This window comes from Cucurbita pepo, unplaced genomic scaffold (genome assembly GCF_002806865.2).
Source record: "Cucurbita pepo subsp. pepo cultivar mu-cu-16 unplaced genomic scaffold, ASM280686v2 Cp4.1_scaffold000606, whole genome shotgun sequence".
NCBI classification, from domain to species: domain Eukaryota; kingdom Viridiplantae; phylum Streptophyta; class Magnoliopsida; order Cucurbitales; family Cucurbitaceae; genus Cucurbita; species Cucurbita pepo.
In genome coordinates, this window is record NW_019646832.1 from 1 (window position 1) to 18,145 (window position 18,145).

The following is an 18,145-nucleotide window of genomic DNA, read 5'->3' on the forward strand; positions in this document are numbered from 1 at the left end:
TTTGATCATAATAGGTGGCTTTTTGAAACAAAGGGTACTTACGGGTACGGAAATGCTATATGGCCAAAGGAAGGGGATATGGGAAATGGAAATGATCAAAACGATGAGGTTGTTGAGCCAAAAGAATTTATGAACAAACCATGGAGGCCATTGACACGGAAACTTAAAATTCGTGCTGCTGTTCTCAGCCCATATAGGTATGATTCTCTGCTACACAGGATGAAAAAGTTGCAGTATGTCGATAGTATTATTTAATGCGTATCAGTTATCCATGATTAGACATAGACCACCCATTTTAGTTTCGATTCACATTATGATTTGAATTGTATATTTGGTGCTCGAATTCATTTTTCCATTCCCGTTACGACTGATTAACTTTTGATATGCAATACGTTTCCTCACAGGCTTCTAATTCTCGTTCGTATGGTTATTCTTGGATTATTTTTGGCTTGGAGGATTCGACATCCAAACACAGATGCCTATTGGTTGTGGGCGATGTCAATTGTTTGTGAAATATGGTTCGCTTTTTCTTGGCTTCTTGATCAATTGCCCAAGCTTTGCCCTATAAATCGAGCCACGGATCTTAATGTTCTGAAGGAGAAGTTCGAAACACCTAGCCCTAGTAATCCTACTGGAAAATCTGATCTTCCAGGAATAGATGTCTTTGTTTCTACTGCAGACCCAGAAAAAGAGCCTCCTCTTGTTACTGCAAACACAATCTTGTCAATTTTAGCTGCTGATTATCCTGTTGAAAAGCTCGCTTGCTATGTTTCGGATGATGGAGGTGCACTTCTAACCTTTGAAGCCATGGCAGAAGCAGCAAGTTTTGCTAACACATGGGTTCCTTTCTGTCGAAAGCATGATATTGAACCTAGGAATCCCGAGTCTTACTTCAATTTGAAGAGAGATCCGTTCAAGAATAAAGTGCGATCCGATTTTGTCAAGGATCGCAGACGTGTGAAACGTGAGTATGATGAGTTCAAGGTTCGGATAAATGGCCTTCCTGATTCTATTCGACGTCGATCTGATGCTTATCATGCAAGGGAGGAAATCAAAGCTATGAAGCGTCAGAGGCAAAATGTGGTTGATGATGAACCTCTGGAGACCATAAAGATTCCTAAAGCAACATGGATGGCCGACGGAACCCATTGGCCTGGAACTTGGATGCAACCTTCTGCTGAGCACTCCAAGGGTGACCACGCTGGTATAATACAGGTACTTATTTAAGGTCATTGCAATATAATTATCATCTGCTTGCCGATCATTCCGGCACGAAGTCAAAATGAAATAAAAGAAAACGAAAATTTGACTTCGTTTGTGAAAATGTAGCTGTAGCTTTTTATGTTCTCTGCATTCATTCATATTAGATATGTTTTTAGATTTTTTTTTGGAGTAAAGAAACAAATGTTGGAAGAAACAGTTGGGAAGTAGAGGGTTTCTAATAATCGTTCGTATGCAGGTGATGCTTAAACCTCCGAGCGATGAGCCGTTACATGGAAGTGCTGATGAAATTAAGTTAATTGACCTATCGGAGGTTGACATCCGTCTTCCTTTACTTGTTTATGTCTCTCGAGAAAAACGTCCTGGCTATGATCATAACAAAAAAGCAGGGGCCATGAATGCTCTAGTTCGAGCATCGGCTATTATGTCAAATGGGCCATTCATCCTCAACCTTGATTGTGATCATTATATCTACAACTCCCAGGCAATGAGAGAAGGAATGTGTTTCATGATGGACCGTGGAGGTGATCGTATTTGTTACGTTCAGTTCCCTCAAAGGTTTGAGGGCATTGATCCTTCAGATCGATATGCCAATCACAACACGGTGTTCTTCGACGTTAACATGCGAGCCCTTGACGGGCTTCAAGGTCCAGTATATGTTGGAACAGGATGTCTATTTAGACGGATTGCCCTTTATGGTTTTGACCCGCATAGATCAAAAGAGCAGCACCCGAGTTGTTGTAGCTGCTGCTTTGGTAAACGTAAAAAGCATACATCGATTGCAAATGGCTCTGAAGAGCATAGAGGCCTAAGAATGGGTGATTCTGATGATGAAGAAATGGACCTATCCTTGTTCCCAAAAAGGTTCGGAAATTCTGCTTTTCTTGTTGATTCGATTCCAATTGCGGAGTTTCAAGGACGACCATTAGCTGATCACCCGGCTGTGAAATATGGACGTCCTCCCGGTGCTCTTACCATTCCTCGTGAGCTTCTGGATGCATCGACTGTTGCAGAGGCGATCAGTGCCATTTCTTGTTGGTATGAAGATAAGACCGAATGGGGCCAACGGGTTGGGTGGATTTATGGATCTGTCACAGAAGATGTGGTCACCGGGTACAGGATGCATAATAGGGGATGGAAGTCCATTTACTGCGTAACGAAACGTGATGCTTTTCGTGGAACTGCGCCCATTAATCTCACTGATAGGCTACATCAAGTCCTCCGATGGGCTACCGGGTCGGTGGAGATTTTCTTCTCCAGAAATAATGCACTCTTGGCTAGTTCAAGAATGAAGATTCTGCAAAGAATAGCCTACCTTAACGTTGGAATCTACCCGTTCACGTCCATCTTCCTCATAGTCTACTGTTTCCTCCCTGCACTCTCCCTATTTTCGGGTCAATTTATCGTTCAGACTCTAAATGTCACTTTCCTCACCTATCTTTTAGGCATCACCATCACTTTATGCCTGCTTGCTGTTCTTGAAATTAAATGGTCTGGTATTGAATTAGAAGAATGGTGGAGAAATGAGCAGTTTTGGTTGATTGGAGGCACCAGTGCTCATCTTGCTGCTGTGCTTCAGGGTTTACTAAAAGTAATTGCTGGGATTGAAATCTCTTTCACTTTGACATCCAAATCATCTGGTGACGATGTGGACGACGAATTTGCCGATCTCTACATCGTGAAATGGACGTCCCTCATGATTCCGCCTATTACGATCATGATGATCAACCTAATCGCCATTGCAGTCGGGGTCAGCCGTACAATCTACAGTACAATTCCACAGTGGAGTCGCTTGATAGGTGGTGTTTTCTTCAGTTTCTGGGTTCTGGTTCATCTCTACCCGTTCGCGAAGGGGCTCATGGGAAGAAGAGGAAGGACGCCGACCATTGTTTTCGTGTGGTCGGGACTTATCGCCATCACCATATCTCTTCTCTGGGTAGCCATTAGTCCCCCAAGTGGTGCAAATGAAATTGGAGGTTCGTTCTCTTTCCCTTGAGAGGTGATTGATATGAATCTAGCAATGTTCTTTAGTTCTTTATCTGGTTTATAAAGCCATCGTTGTTGTTTTATTGCTTTGGAAACCATGTCCTAAAGCCATTGCCTTGGGACTGTTTTAGTTAGAATTGTATTAAGAATAGAAACACATCATTTCTTCATATGTAACCATGTAGGATATCTGCAACTTTTATTATTTTATGATCATGTTATTCATTTTTAGTCTCCTTCCTATGATTCGATTGATCGAGAACGCTCAAATTAAGGAATGAATCACAAGGTGAATTGTAAGCCTCAACAATTAAGAGACGAACATTTTTTTAGGACTAGCTTGCTTCCCATTGCTCGAAAAACTTATTTACGTTCATATTATTTCTTGAATGGCCATGATACTTTGATATTTGTGTTTATATGACTGAATTCCTCACTATCATCCGTTAGAGGAGAGATTTCTACATCTTTATAAGGAATGTTATTAGTCTAACGCTTTTGTAATGCGTTTGTTAGTGGAGAGGTTTCTACACCCTTATGAGAAATGTTTCGTTCTCTTGTCTACTACGTATGACATTAGCCTCACGATTTTAAAATGGTTTGTTAGGGGAGAGGTTTCCACATCTTTATAAGCAATGTTATTAGCCTAATCATATTAAAATGCTTCGGTTAGTGGAGGGGTTTCTACACTCTTACCAAGAATGTTTCGTTCTCCTCTCCAATCGACATGGGATCTCACGGTTTTAAAAGTTTGAGTTTAAAAATTTAACCGTAGTTAGGTAAAGATTTGGTAGAAAGGCATATAAGAAGAGGTCAATGAAGAAAAGGCGAATAAGTCAATGAATTTGTTGTAATTTTCTCACAAACAAAAGCATTTATTTATTTATTTAAATTTGACCATTCGTAGATGAACTAATAATTCTTGAATGATTATAAATGGTAGGTGAATGATAAATTAGAGTTATGACGGCTTTTTATTTATTTTAAGGTTACATTTATATAACGATTAATTATGGTAAAAAAAAAAAAAACTATTACAAAGATTATAATGGTTGAAATGCCTCGTTAAAAGTCAAAAGGCCGGACTAAGTTTCTTTGCAATTTTATATTTTTAGATTGTATGCTCACAATCATTCCGTGTCATTTATTCATTTTGACTCTAAATCAACCGCTATTTTTCTATTTTGACGTTGATTTATTTGCCCAAATTTATATAAATGTCCAATTTTTAAAAATATTTGAGGTTGGTCAATGCCCAACCAAGTAAGAAACTATACATATCCCTATGGTTTACTTTAATTATTGCAAAATTGAAAATATGGTAAAGAAAAAAAAAGGGTAATATTTTTCATAACGGCCTCGGATTCATATTAATTTTTTTAGGGTATTAAGGCTAACAACGCGAGTTTAGTGCAAAATTTTCATATTCTTCTACGGTGTGCTTTTCGATGAACTGTGAGACCTTTTTTATCTTTAACAAGAGCATTTTAAATGTTGAAACTTTTTTTCTTCTTCAACAAGCTAAGTCAAACGACGAGTTGTTGTTCTGGTTGTTGGTATGTTATGTACGACAAAACATTGTCTAGTCTATTGCAACGGTGAACTTCCGAGCTGTAAAATAAATATAAAATGCTTAATAAACTATATAATATAGCATTTGGAAGACTAAAAATGAAGATTTAATTACTACAACAAACATGACGATGATTTAAGAGTAATACGTGGAAATTCTTGTCTTTATATGAGAATATATAATAAAATATGAACAAATAATTCAAAAAAAAAAAATAATAATAATAATAATAATTGAGAGGGTGATGACGTGGCGTGTGAGAATAATTATGAATATAATAAAATAGAAATGACAGACTCCGTGAATTGCGGCGGAAGAAATTGGAATGTTCGAAGTCAAAATTTTGATTTCTCATTATTATAAAATAAAATTTCTATAATAATTAATATTATCTAAAGTCTATCTTAAACAATTGCATCATAAATGTATAAAAAAGTCAATTAATTTGGATAACTTAACCTAAATTATAAATGTCGGGTCGGTTAGATTTTTTTTGTGTTTTAACTAGGTTGAATTTTTTGAAAATCGAAAATTCAGGTCAGCTTGTGAGTTGACATTTTTTGATTGAGTCAACTCGACCATCATGAAAATAGGATTACAACCCAACTCTATCCTATTTTTAAGATTATTATGAATATTAAGAATATTTGACGTTTGTAACAAATGTTAGTGATGTAGTTTGACTTGTGAATTTTATATTTGAGATTTATAGTTAACGATTGGGTTGAGTTAGGTAGTGAACTCTATTAAGGTATAGGTCGTGAGGTAGTTGCTTGGCGAACAAGATAAGGCGGTAGTGTGCAATAATTTTTATTTTAATAGTTGATAGGTGGTTACCGTATATTTTCGGTTCAAAAGCTATATTATTTATATATTCTTGTTTAAAATTAAATGCGTAGATCCATGACTTAATTTGCAAATGTTTTATTTCAAATTTGTAAATTAAGGCAATCATGTAATGACGTCTCTAATTAGGCAAGAAAATTAGGGGCGTTACACAACGACTTGCATATGGCTCTGTTTAGTCGATCTCTCTACGCCCAACTCCAACAATTCGGCTTGATTCTTGACTCAACTTGATTGCTTATTCGGCTTGGAATAGGGTATTTGCTATCGTTTCCTATATTTTCGACCATTCTAGAGTTGTTTTTGACCTTATTGGAGGTGTTTAAGCTCAATTTAACCCTAAATTGCTCAAATTAAGATACCTTGTGGGTAATATAGGTTAGAATGAACGATAAGGAGCATCTCAAACCATCTTTAGTATTATTGGTTAATTTCGATTCAGGCCAACCAAGTAAATGACTCCATTATCGATTTGGTTTGAATAATTATTTTTTTGTATGACGACACATGCCCTGTGGTCCTTACATAAAATAATTAAGCCATGTTATGCATGTTTGACCATGTTACGATATATCATGCTATGATGGGTCACGTCATGAATAAAAGCTATATTATAATATGATCACACCATGTTGTATAAAAGTGTCATAAATTTAGAATGCTAAGTCATGAAAGCTAAGCTATGTATGAACGAACGCATGAGAATTATGTAAACATAACTCACACACTTACTGTATTATAGATGTATGGAGGTTCGTCTGCATCATGTATTATGAGGTGTTCGATATAGAGCCCATCAGAGAGTACTAGACCAACAAGCTATTGAACACAACTCTCTGTGAAAAACACTCACACACTTCGTTAAGACCAATCGAGAACAGATTTACAAGACACTGTGTAGAATACTACTGCTTTGTATTGCTTGGGATTTCTTAGGACGATGAACTAAATAGGATGGAGGAGTATTTATACTAGATGATGGGTAATCTATTCCTAAAATTTCTGGACGCGTTTAAATCATTTTCCTAAATTTATTCCTAAAATTCCTAAATCATTTTCTTAACCTACAATGTTGGGTTTAACTCTACTCGACTAGTGATGATATTTTAACACAAGCCATGCATAGGGAGTGTGCAAGCTCACCTAGTGGGCCTATGCTCGCACACATGGGTCGTATATAGAGAAGTATTACACATCCAATCTTGCTAGGATTAGAAAGCTGCCTAAGGCCAATGGTGGGATTACTTACCGAGCTTTTCTTAGTTAAGTGCTACTCTTACATTTTAGGCAAAGGTAAGGCCCCTGTATGAATGACGGCGACATCACGTTGAAGATCATAAAACTAGTGTTATCAGGGGCAAAAAGACGATAAGTAGATACATAATTTCTTTTGTGTTTAGACAACAAAAAAACAGACAATGACAAAGCGATCTTTGATAGATTGATCAACGTAAGAAGAACGCTCGACCGAAGGAATGAGTCATTATCAGCCTCAATGTTAGAAGAACGAGTAGTTGCATTTAATTGAATAATCATCGATAAAAAAATATTTTATTATATATTTAGAGAACACAAAACATTTATTTCTTTACAAGCTTAATGAGTAAAAGAACAAAAAATAGTTGAATAAGCTACACTTTCATATCATTCCTCACAACATTACTAAAGTGTTTAATGTTTTGAATCACCTATTTTGGAAATTAAAGACCTTGATAGAGAACGCAAAGATGAACCCAAATAACACAGTAAACCCCACATGAACTGCTGCAACAATCCCCAAAAAGTCATACTTGTACCCGAAGTAACTTCTCACGAACTCCGCCACGGTTTGGTTCGAGTCCATTCGGTCTTCTATGTCCCCAAATTGGGATGTCACCAACCCATATAGTGTCCATGCCACAGGACATATCCAATAGTACCATCTCCACCATATTGGGATTTTCTGTCACACGTTTCGGGATAAAAATATGTTAGAACGTTAGGTTCGATTGTTTCGAATGTGATATCAGAAGGAAAAGAAACGGACTCACCGTTCGAGGGATGATGAACCCGGAGAATAGGTTCCAAAAGCCATAGAAAGCAGATGAAACAATGGCAGCAATGTTGTGGTTAGGAGTTACAGCCACAGTCATCATCCCATAAAATGTGAAGTACAAAAGAGTGAAGTACATGAAGAAAATGTACCAAAAGAACTTAGCAGCAGTCCATTCAAATCCAATCATTCCATATACTATAACCCCATACACGATTGTTTGGATGAATATATATGGAAGTTCAATCACAACCTGCATCAAAAAAAAAAAAAAAAAACTCAAATTCGTATATTCCTTTCTAAACCGAAACGTTAATGTTACGGCCCAAGTCTCCCGCTAGTAGGTATTATCCTCTTTGAGCTTCCCCTTTCGGGCTTCCCTTAAAGGTTTTTAAAACGTGTCTGCTAGAAGAAGGTTTTCACACCCTTATAATGAGTGTTTTGTTCTCCTCCCCAACCAATGTGGGACATCACAATCCACCCCCTTCGGGGAATAGTGAGAAGGCTGACACATCGTCCAGTGTCTGGCTCTGATACCATTTGTAACAGCCCAAGTCTACCGCTAGCAGATATTGTCCTTTTCGGGCTTTCCCTTTCGGGCTTCCCCTCAAGGTTTTTAAAACGCGTCTGCTAGAGGAAGGTTTTCACACCCTTATAAAGGGTGTTTTGTTTTCCTCCCCAACCAATGTGGGACATCACAATCCACCCCAATTCGGGGCCCAGCGTCCTCACTAGCACTTGTTCCTTTCTCCAATCGATGTGGGACCCCTACCAAATCCACCCCCTTTGGGAACCAGCATCCTTACTGGCACACCGCCTCATGTCTACTCCCCTTCAGGGAATAGCGAGAAGGCTGACACATCGTCCGGTGTCTGGCTCTGATACCATTTGTAACAGCTCAAGTCCACCGCTGATAGATATTGTCCTCTTTGGGCTTTCCCTTTCGAGTTTCCCCAAAAGGTTTTTAAAATGCATCTACTAGAGGAAGGTTTCCACACCCTTATAAAGAGTGTTTTGTTCTCCTCCCCAACCAACATGGGACATCACAGTTATCGATATCGATGTTCGTTTTAGTTACCTGTCCAAAAGCATATGGCAATGCAGAGTACATTCCTGCTGCTTTTTCTCTATAAAACACAGTTCTTTCAATGGCCACAACTGGTTGAACTGATGTGGCGTTTTGTACTCCAACGAACAGAACAGCAGCATACATGGAGCCCATGGCATTGAAAAGATCTTGCTGGTTGTCTCTGAAATAGCCAATATGATATCAATTTTTTAAAGTTGAGTATCAGTTCATTAAGGGAATGTTTATGTGTTTCTTTTACCTCTTGGATCCAAGATCCCAGAAGATAGTTCCAAACATCAAGGCTATGATTGTTGTGAACAAGAATCTCACAGCACTGTATGATGGGTTTCTCCAATACGAAAGATGTTGTTTCCACAGGCAAGCAATGCATTGAACCACGAAAGATTGGGAGTATTTAGTGGGAAAATACAACTCTTTCGAGTTTTCACTTGGAACACTTAGTTGTTTGATCAAATCCTTGTTTCTCCTGCATAATTTTGTTTGTTCATACTTCAAATTCTTGCATTTTTTGTGTTAAGATCATAATGATTGCCATTTACTTACCTAAAAAGCTCTGATTTTTTGTATAATGTGTTGAAGTTCACTCCAAGATTTGCTTCTTGAGATGCTGTGGTGACTTCAAGCATCCATGTTGCAGGGTTGTACCCATCTTTGATCTTTGGAACTCCTTCAATGCTCTGTAATGAATTGAATGAAAGGCTATGTTAGATGTTCTTCGGCTCGAAAATGGAAGTTTTTTGTAGGATATGAAACGATACCTCGAAGTAGTCGATTAAATGGATCGAATGTCGACCAATGGGACCGACGTATATCTCTTCACCTCCACGTCTTAACAAGAAGAGCTGCAAGAGAACATGATCTGAAATGATCAGCTATTTGGAGTGTTGTGATTGAGAGAGTAGTTTATTGTATTATACCTCGTCAAAAGCATCGAATATATCGATGCTTGGTTGGTGAATGGTGCAGACGACGGTTCGGCCTGTGTCGACCGTGTTCCTGACCGTTCTCATTACGATGGCTGCTGCTCGAGCATCAAGACCAGAGGTTGGTTCGTCCATGAATATTATAGATGGATTTGCAACAAGTTCAACAGCTATGGTTAATCTCTTGCGTTGCTCAGTTGAAAGTCCATTGACTCCAGGCAATCCAACAATTGAATCTCTTATTGGATTGAGCTCAATAAGATTCATAACTTCCTCAACAAACATCTGCAAATCATAAACAAAACAGGCTCAAGACATGATCAAATCAAAATTGGTGACAAAAAATGTGATAAGGAATGTGTTGAACTTCACCTTTCTTGTAGCAGTATCAACATTAGGAGGCAACCGCAACCACGCCGAGTAAACAAGTGATTCGTAGACCGTAACGTGCGGAGAATGTATATCAGTTTGTTCACAATATCCCGAAATCCGAGCAAACGTTTCTTGATTTTTAGGATACCCGGAAATGGTGATGTTTCCATCTATGTATCCACCAGTTTTTCGCCCGGCTAACACATCCATAAGAGTTGTTTTTCCAGCACCACTGACACCCATCAGGGCTGTTAGAACTCCGGGCCTAAACGAACCGCTCACACCCTTCAATAGCTCGAGTCGGTCCTCAGTAACGCCTTCTGATTTCATTTCCTATGTATGAAATTAGCACATCAGAGTCGTGTAAATAGTTGTTCATGTCTTAGAACATCATATCATATCATATATATATATATACCTGTGGCATGTCTACTGCATATCGAATTTCGTCGAACGTGATCGTATGCGGTTCGAAAGGAAGAACCATTCCTCTCTTCTTGTTCCTATCAGCTTCATTAATGCTTCCAACTCTTGCGGATGATGTTCTTGATGATAAACTAACCTCATTCTCACTCCTCTCTGCATTATAAGTGCTATTTCCTTCTTGAATATCTTCAGATTTCTTCACACTTTTCTCAGTTGAGCTCTCTTTAGAGGACAGGATAGCCTGAGGCTTCCCAAAAGCTACAAATTTCAAACTCAAATATCAATAATCAAGACACGTTCGAGTGCATAACAAGTCGAGCTTCGACTACTTACGATCGAGGTACTTCAACGCGATAGTGAAGAGAAAATTGAATAGCAAAATATATCCAATTGTAGCTGCAACCCCAATCCAATACCATCTAGCTTCTGGGAAGATCCCACGTGATTTAAGTACCACAACTCCGAGTGATTCGGTCGAGTTCGGCGCCAACTGCAACAACACAACAACGACGAAGACGAGAGTCAGTTCTATAGTTGTTAGTTTTGAGCATTTTGTGTGCATAAATCACTTACATGACTCCACTTATGGCCAAGAAACTCATTAACACCTATAGCATTTTGTGCATACATCATTGGAGAGATCCAGTAACCCCAAATCCACCAGGGATGAATGTTTTCTAAACACAAAGGAAGGGAAGTTGTGTATATCAGTAAGTTTTCTGATGAAATGCATTGAAAACACGTTAGTTACTCGAATCCAACCTCGAGCTATGATGAATCCACCCAAAACAAGAACTGTTAGTAAAGCAAATGATCCAAATGTATTTGAAACGATGAGATTTCGTCCTAACGATGCGATTAAACGAAATAGAGCCGACGCCATTTGGTTCACACACAACAGCAACAGAAACTGCTTGAAGAATCTGCAAGTTCATCATGTAGCTTAATGTTATCAAGCAGGTAATCATCAAATTTGGTGTTGAATGTTCTTCATTTTGCCTCACCTTTCGACGTTTGGATCGAATCCGATTACGTAGTAAGTCATTGCTACCCAAATCCCTACTTCAACAATTGTAATAGGGATCTTAAGAATCCATGTGGGAAGTGAATATGCCCAAGCCGGAAAGAACAGCAAGTCCCTTTGCTTGTAGAACACAGGAAGTTTCAGGATTGTCAAAGCTAACTCAGAGAAACCATTGAACATGATTATCAAAATCGCAAAGAACATCGCCCCCATGTAAATTGATCCGTCGTCCGTCGTCCTTCGGTGCATCTTCGTTCGAAAGAACAACGTCATTGCCACGAAAGACATGATAATCAGCTGAAAAATGAACAAACATTGTGTCAAACATGTTCTTTCAGACATAGTGGATAAAGACATGAACTATGCAACTCATACTCACTTGAACTAACTTAAAAATGTACACAAATGAGTTCCTTTTCATCAGCAAAAACTCCCTTGAAATGCATGCTTTCAACAGTTCCTTCTTGGTAGCACCATACGTTTTTGTTGTTAAAGCAGCTGGATGACTTCTAGATTTGTCAAATGGAATAGCAAGTTCATCACCAAGCTTCTTCCCGACATGAAACGATTGAAATGCTTCAGAAAACTCTCCCACATCGATGAATCTATAAGGCTCATCTCTCTTAGCCCAATACTGTTCTTGATCTTTCCTTGAGGTCACCTATAAAACACTTTCCATCACAAAACCAAAACAGATACATTCAAAAACAGGACAGCCAAACTCCAAATCAGCTTACTTCTTGTAAGAAATCCGCTACTCCTTTCCTCTGAGGGCAAGTGAATCCCATATGTTCGAAGAACTCGAGCACGTTTTCGCGTGGACCTTGATACACAACTTGTCCATCTGATATCAGAATTATATCATCAAACAGATCATAAGTTTCAGGGGCAGGTTGAAGAAGAGATATCAATGCAGTTCCATTCAGAATTTGAATGGATTGTCTCAATGAATTAACAATCTGGTATGTCGTCGAACTGTCTAATCCTGTCGATATCTCGTCCATGAACAAAGCTCGAGCCGGTCCGACCAGCATCTCCCCGGTCGTTACCCTCTTCTTTTGCCCACCAGAGATCCCTCTAAACATTTCATCTCCCACCATTGTATCAGCACAGATTTCTAATCCAAGAATCTGCATTGTTTTGTTTAAACAATCATTAGATTACACACAGAAATTGTTTGATTATTATTACAACAAGTTTTCACCTTAAGAACATAATCTGTCACAACGTTGGTCTCTTGTCCTCCTAAAGCCGCCGCCTGCAAAATCCCAATGATATTAACACAAGACAAGCCAAACCCAAAATGGATATGGAATTTGAATATCAACCTTCATGATGATATCAAGATCTTGGTCAGGCTTAATATTTGCAGCCTTTTCTCTCCTTGATAGCTCTGTTAACATATCTACAGAGAAAAAAATGTTGGGATTTACAACAACTTCATAAGAATTTCATGAACAAAACATGAATGGTGTTGTAAACTCACCATAACGTTGATCAACTCCTTGACATCTCGCTGAAAATGATAACGTTTCTCTTACAGTCATCTCTCCAATGTGAAGATCTTGTTGGCTAATGTAAGCTGATGTTCTTTGTGGAACAAACTCATTCATTCCATGTCCATTATAAGTAACTCTCCCAGAAACCTGTCAAATACAAACAACCAACCACAATCAGCTCAAATTAAGAATCAAAATCTTTTGAGAGATGGGATTTTTCTGTCTTACTTTGAGATCATTCCCAAGCTTTCCGGATAATGCTCGGAGTAACGTCGTCTTGCCAGAGCTCGGCGGCCCCAAAAGAAGACTTATTCTGCAAATGCCATGAAATCAAAAGCTTAAGGTTATAGCATTTCATGATTGTTAATATCAAATCAATACCAATATCAATATCAATACCAACCTTCCTGGCTTGATGATTCCACTAACATCATGAAGAATTGATAGATGTTTCTTTCTATTTGGGATGATATGAAAGTAGCTCAGAAACCCCTTGAAAGAGAGTCAAAATATTAGAAGTTTTGGCCATAAAAAGCTGTAAGAACATGAAAAGAAAGCTACCTCAAGCATGTTGAGAGAAAAGTTGAAAATGGTTGGTAAAGCTCTGTCGGCTGTATGAGCCTCTGCTTCAACATTCAAATGCTCAAATCGAACTTCAATGGCAGGAAGATCAAGCCCAACTCTACAAAACCCACCTTCCAATTCAACAAAACACCAAAAAAAAACATAACCCATTTCATAAACAAACAATACCTTTCCATTCGATTCTTCAATTTGAGTAAGAATCTTTCATTATCTTCCTCAGCGATCTTGACAAGCCGTTCCAAGATGTTCCTCCGCTCCATCAAACCCAGATTTTGAACATCAATTTCTCTAGCAGATTCACCTTCAAGAGACAAAATCCCTCTCCTAACACGTAAATAAGTAGGAAGCCTTTCAATGGAAGCCCATTTAAGAGCTTCTTCATCATCTTCATCACGAGAAGACTTCGAAAACACATCCATGGCGCTGTTCCTCCATATAGTTGAGCTGTTCATACGCGTACTGCTCACTCTATAAATCTCTCCACTGTCCATCTTCAACACTCTGTTTTAAAACCCTTGAAGAAAAACCAATCATAAAAACAGAGCAAACACTCTGTTTCTCCTTCAAAGAAGGGAAAATGAAGAAAAAGTAGAGATTTTGAGAGAAATATGAAGTGGGTTTGGTGTACTTATAGGTGTGGAAGAACAAGAAATGAAAAAGATGAAATTTTGAATCATATTAGAAGAGAAAGAGAAAGAGAAAGAGAAAGTTGAATTAAAAAAAAGTCCATATTCGGTGGCGCCATGAACATCACCTGTGTAAGCCCCTGGCTTGCGCTGCAAACATAATAACGAAATTCAATCTAATAAAAATTCTTAATTTACCAACTTTTTTATTTATTTTAAATATATATTTTTTTTATAATTTCCCTTTTTTTCTAATAAATCCAATAATATATATTAAACGTCACTCGTGACAAAAACATAAATGTTACGGTAAGTTTTAGATTTTTCTTTTGTTTAAGAAGTTCGATAACTACTGAGTTAATCGAGAACTGGAAGATTACGAAGAAATATTTCAAATCTTATGGTAACTACTAAATTAGGATCGGTAAGTATAAGAGCAGTAAAAAAAATAATAACCAAATACCTCTCGACAGTAAATAAAAATGGTTTTAAGCAAATTTACAGTAAATTATTTTATCATAAATAGCAGTCATTTTCTAGGAAAGAAAATAAAATCAGAATAAATTTTAAGGAATTTTCTTTTTCAGGAATTAAACATAAAATACGATATTTATTTTAACTTTTAAGGTATTAAAAAAAAAAAAGAATATTTAAGGTTTTTATTTCATTATTTAAAATTATTATTATTATCTTATTTATGAAGCAATAGAGAATCATTATTTGCATGTGGAAATAAGTCATTCTTAATGAACTTGTCTTCTTTATTTCATTTTTTTAATGAAATAATTAAAATATATAATAACAGAATATTAATTAAGTTGACATTCTTTTTATCTTATTTTATCCTTACAAATTCACCCAACTTCTTTACCAAAACATAGAAAAAAAAACATGTTTTATTTTATTTTATTTTATTTATATATATTAACGTCTGTAGATTCGATAATTATGATATAAAAAACAAGATCCTATTAAAAAAAACGACATAAAATTAAAATTTTAAATTTTGTAAATAAATATAAGTAATCATATTTTTAGTAAATACGTGTAATTATTTGATAATAATAATAATAATTTAAACTTAATTTAAAAAAGAAGAGTCAACTACTTATTAAAAAAAAACCAAAAATATAATTATTCAATTTTTTAATTAAAGTATTTGAGCATCTAAATCTTGTGTTCCAAAAGAATCTTCTTCGGGGTTAAATTGGTAAAATCACCTCTCTAATTATCGAAATTACTTGGTCAACTTTCTTAAATACTATGAATCTTGTAAAGCCACGCTACAAAATCCTATTTGTTTTTTAACGAATTTTAATTCATCTATTTTTTAAAAATAAAATAAATACAAAATTTAAATTTACACTGATAAATGTTTCAATTTCGACTCTAGACATTAAATTATACTCTCGATTAATAATTAGGCACGTTCTCAATAATAATATAATTATATTGACGTATAATTTTAGAATTATTTTTTAATTAATTTTTTTTTGAAGTATAAAAATTAAAAAAGAAAAATATATTATTTAAAGAAGGGGTTTAAATATTTGCATGGATGAGGAAGACTTTTAACCAAATTTGCTTATTTTTTAATAATTTCAATTGAAAAAAATTAAGGAATTAATATTTAATTTGGAGTTTGGATTTGATTTTGTGTGTTAAAAGCACCGAATCCTTTGGCGTGAGCAATTCTAGAAGCCATGGATTTTAAAACCCAAATTATTTAATATTAATAATTCTTTTTTTTTAAATATATATATATATATATATATATTGACGTCTGCGCTTACTTCATCTATCTTTGACTTTACACGTGGCAGCTCCTGATTTGACTTCATATTGAGCTGCTGTCTTGAGGTTCAATTGCCTTCTTCTGCACGATCAGCTTCACCAAATTAATTTCTTCAATATATTATTATTATTATTATATTCTTTTTTATATAATGGCTGCTTCAAAATGGTTTATTTGATTTCCTTTTTTAATTAATTAATTATTTATTTTGGATAATAATATTAATAGGAGGTTAGTCTATATATATATATATTTACCATTGACTTTTACTAAAATAATTTAGAAATAATTTCTTTTAGAGTCATATTTTCTCAAATATCTATATATATTTTCGTTGATTTTTATATTTAATTACTACGGTGTAAATAACTATTTTTATTTTGAAATTTTATGGTCATTTGTGGTATAGTCACGTTACTTACTTCTCATTAGACTATCCCTACATATTAATACTAATTCTTGTAGTATATTTTGTCTTCACTCACATGTATTTCACGAAAATTTATAAGAAGTCATGCAACATAGAAGTTCCTATGATTGAGGCACTCGAAAATAGAGTGCATTAGGTTGGTATAGATATTAATTTTCACTTATGGGATCTTTTTTTGTACGCATGTAAACCGGTAACAATACTCATCTATGTGCTTGAGAACGCTTTGGAGCTCTGTAATGTAAAATTATTTATATGCGTGCATGAAAATTGGTCCAGTACTTAATGATTTGAGTTGAGAGCTTATGCTCAAAGTGGACAATATCATACCATTGTGGAGAGTTATGATTCCTAACATGATATCAGAGTCATGCCCATCATACCATTGTGGAGAGTCATGATTCTTAAAATGGTATCAGAGTCATGCCCTAAACTTAGCAATGACAATAGAATCCTCAAATATCGAACAAAGATTGTGAGCCTCGAAAGTGTAGTAAAAAAGTGACTAGAGTGTCGAGGTGTAACACCAAAGGTTGTGAGATAAAACAACATTTCTCTCTAATTTTTCCAATCACATAACACGAATATAGAGAAAAAACAAACGCTGTCAGACTTACCATGCGATATTCTACGCTTTTTGTCTATGCGCAATAACCAATAACAGTTTGGATATTGAATCTTTAGAAAATTGAAAATTTGCTCGTCAATTAAAAATATATATATTTTTTAATCCAATCCAACCCATATACGCTCTTAATTTCTAATTAAGATTGAGGTGACAGTAATGTTTTTTTTTTCTTTCGATAATAATTACTAAATGAGTAAGTTTTTTACCCAACATTTCTAACCTAGGTTAAATGTATGTACCATAGTTTTTGAAAATTGTAATTAAATTTTTTTATAAAAACAATTAAATTAACAAAAAAAAAAATTAAAATTAAAACATTTTATTATTAAAATATTGACGTGTTATTGTGCTTAGTCATCCTCAATTAAATTAGTTAAATAAAGTATTTTTTGAGTTCAACACGGGAGGGCTTTGTACTTTATTGGGTCGATGATATATACTTCCATTGAATTGTGCTCGAGTTAATTCTAAAAAATAAAAAATACTTATTAATCTCTAACCATTAAAAGAAAGAACGCCCGTCACATACTCTATTAAGTTTTATTCAAACTAGTAAAATAATTTAATTACTAGACATGGTAACATTTTTTTTTCTGGTATTAAATGGGTGAAAATCTAAACCGTGTTAAAGGAGGGGTTTAGGTTAACTTTCACAAAAGTATTATTAATTTCAAAGTTATTTTTCTTACTTTATTTACCTAATTAATTTAATTTGTGATTATCCTTTTCGTCTTTTTATCCTATAAATTAATTTTTAAAATTTATTACTATTACTCGTCCTTTATTTAATTATTAACATTTGAAAAACATATATTTATATCAATTGAGTTAGGTTCATATTGACTATTTATTTAAATATATATATATTTTTTATAAGCTAAATATTAATAATTTTATTAACCATAAGAATTATAGGTTAATTACTTATAAAAATTTTATATTAAACTATTAGGCCTATTTTGATTATTATAATGGTTCGTTGGATATTTATTTTGAAAAGAAAATAATAATAATAATAATAATAAGTGGACTTTTCAACTACCACCACCCCACAAAATAGCAACCAATCATAAGATTACACGTTTCAAT

The 18,145-nt window shown here is 35.4% G+C and overlaps 2 protein-coding genes across 2 annotated transcripts; one reads left to right on the forward strand and one right to left on the reverse strand.

Moving 5' to 3' along the window:
* Window positions 1-6: 6 nt before the first annotated feature.
* On the forward strand, window positions 7-3,511 carry LOC111785630 (cellulose synthase-like protein D2; the record flags this gene model as incomplete). The annotated part of the gene is made up of 3 exons (XM_023666005.1): window positions 7-197; window positions 405-1,215; window positions 1,460-3,511. Coding segments are annotated over 3 exons (2,760 nt in total), but the record flags the coding sequence as incomplete, so codon positions are not given.
* A 3,674-nt stretch (window positions 3,512-7,185) lies between these two features.
* LOC111785629 (pleiotropic drug resistance protein 1-like) lies at window positions 7,186-14,353 on the reverse strand. Its single transcript, XM_023666004.1, has 22 exons — window positions 13,746-14,353; window positions 13,554-13,674; window positions 13,396-13,484; window positions 13,221-13,305; window positions 12,980-13,139; window positions 12,822-12,898; window positions 12,698-12,751; window positions 12,231-12,623; window positions 11,873-12,154; window positions 11,474-11,790; window positions 11,232-11,392; window positions 11,043-11,146; window positions 10,803-10,959; window positions 10,462-10,727; window positions 10,044-10,376; window positions 9,666-9,956; window positions 9,507-9,590; window positions 9,292-9,425; window positions 8,987-9,214; window positions 8,737-8,908; window positions 7,657-7,911; window positions 7,186-7,568 (listed from the first exon to the last, which is right to left on the reverse strand). The coding sequence occupies exons 1-22, from the start codon at window positions 14,066-14,068 to the stop codon at window positions 7,311-7,313; spliced, it is 4,344 nt and encodes a 1,447-aa protein (XP_023521772.1). The 5' UTR covers window positions 14,069-14,353; the 3' UTR covers window positions 7,186-7,310.
* Between the last annotated feature and the right edge of the window lie 3,792 nt (window positions 14,354-18,145).

Bases quoted from the DNA above. Each gene is read 5' to 3' on its own strand.
- LOC111785629 (XM_023666004.1), bottom strand. From the start codon at position 14,068: ATGGACAGTGGAGAGATTTATAGAGTGAGCAGTACGCGTATGAACAGC. The intron at 12,752-12,821 runs GTTGATATTCAA...GGGATTTTGCAG, and splicing joins ATCTTGATATCATCATGAAG to GCGGCGGCTTTAGGAGGACA. The intron at 7,912-8,736 runs GTAACTAAAACG...TTTTTGATGCAG, and splicing joins TGCCATATGCTTTTGGACAG to GTTGTGATTGAACTTCCATA.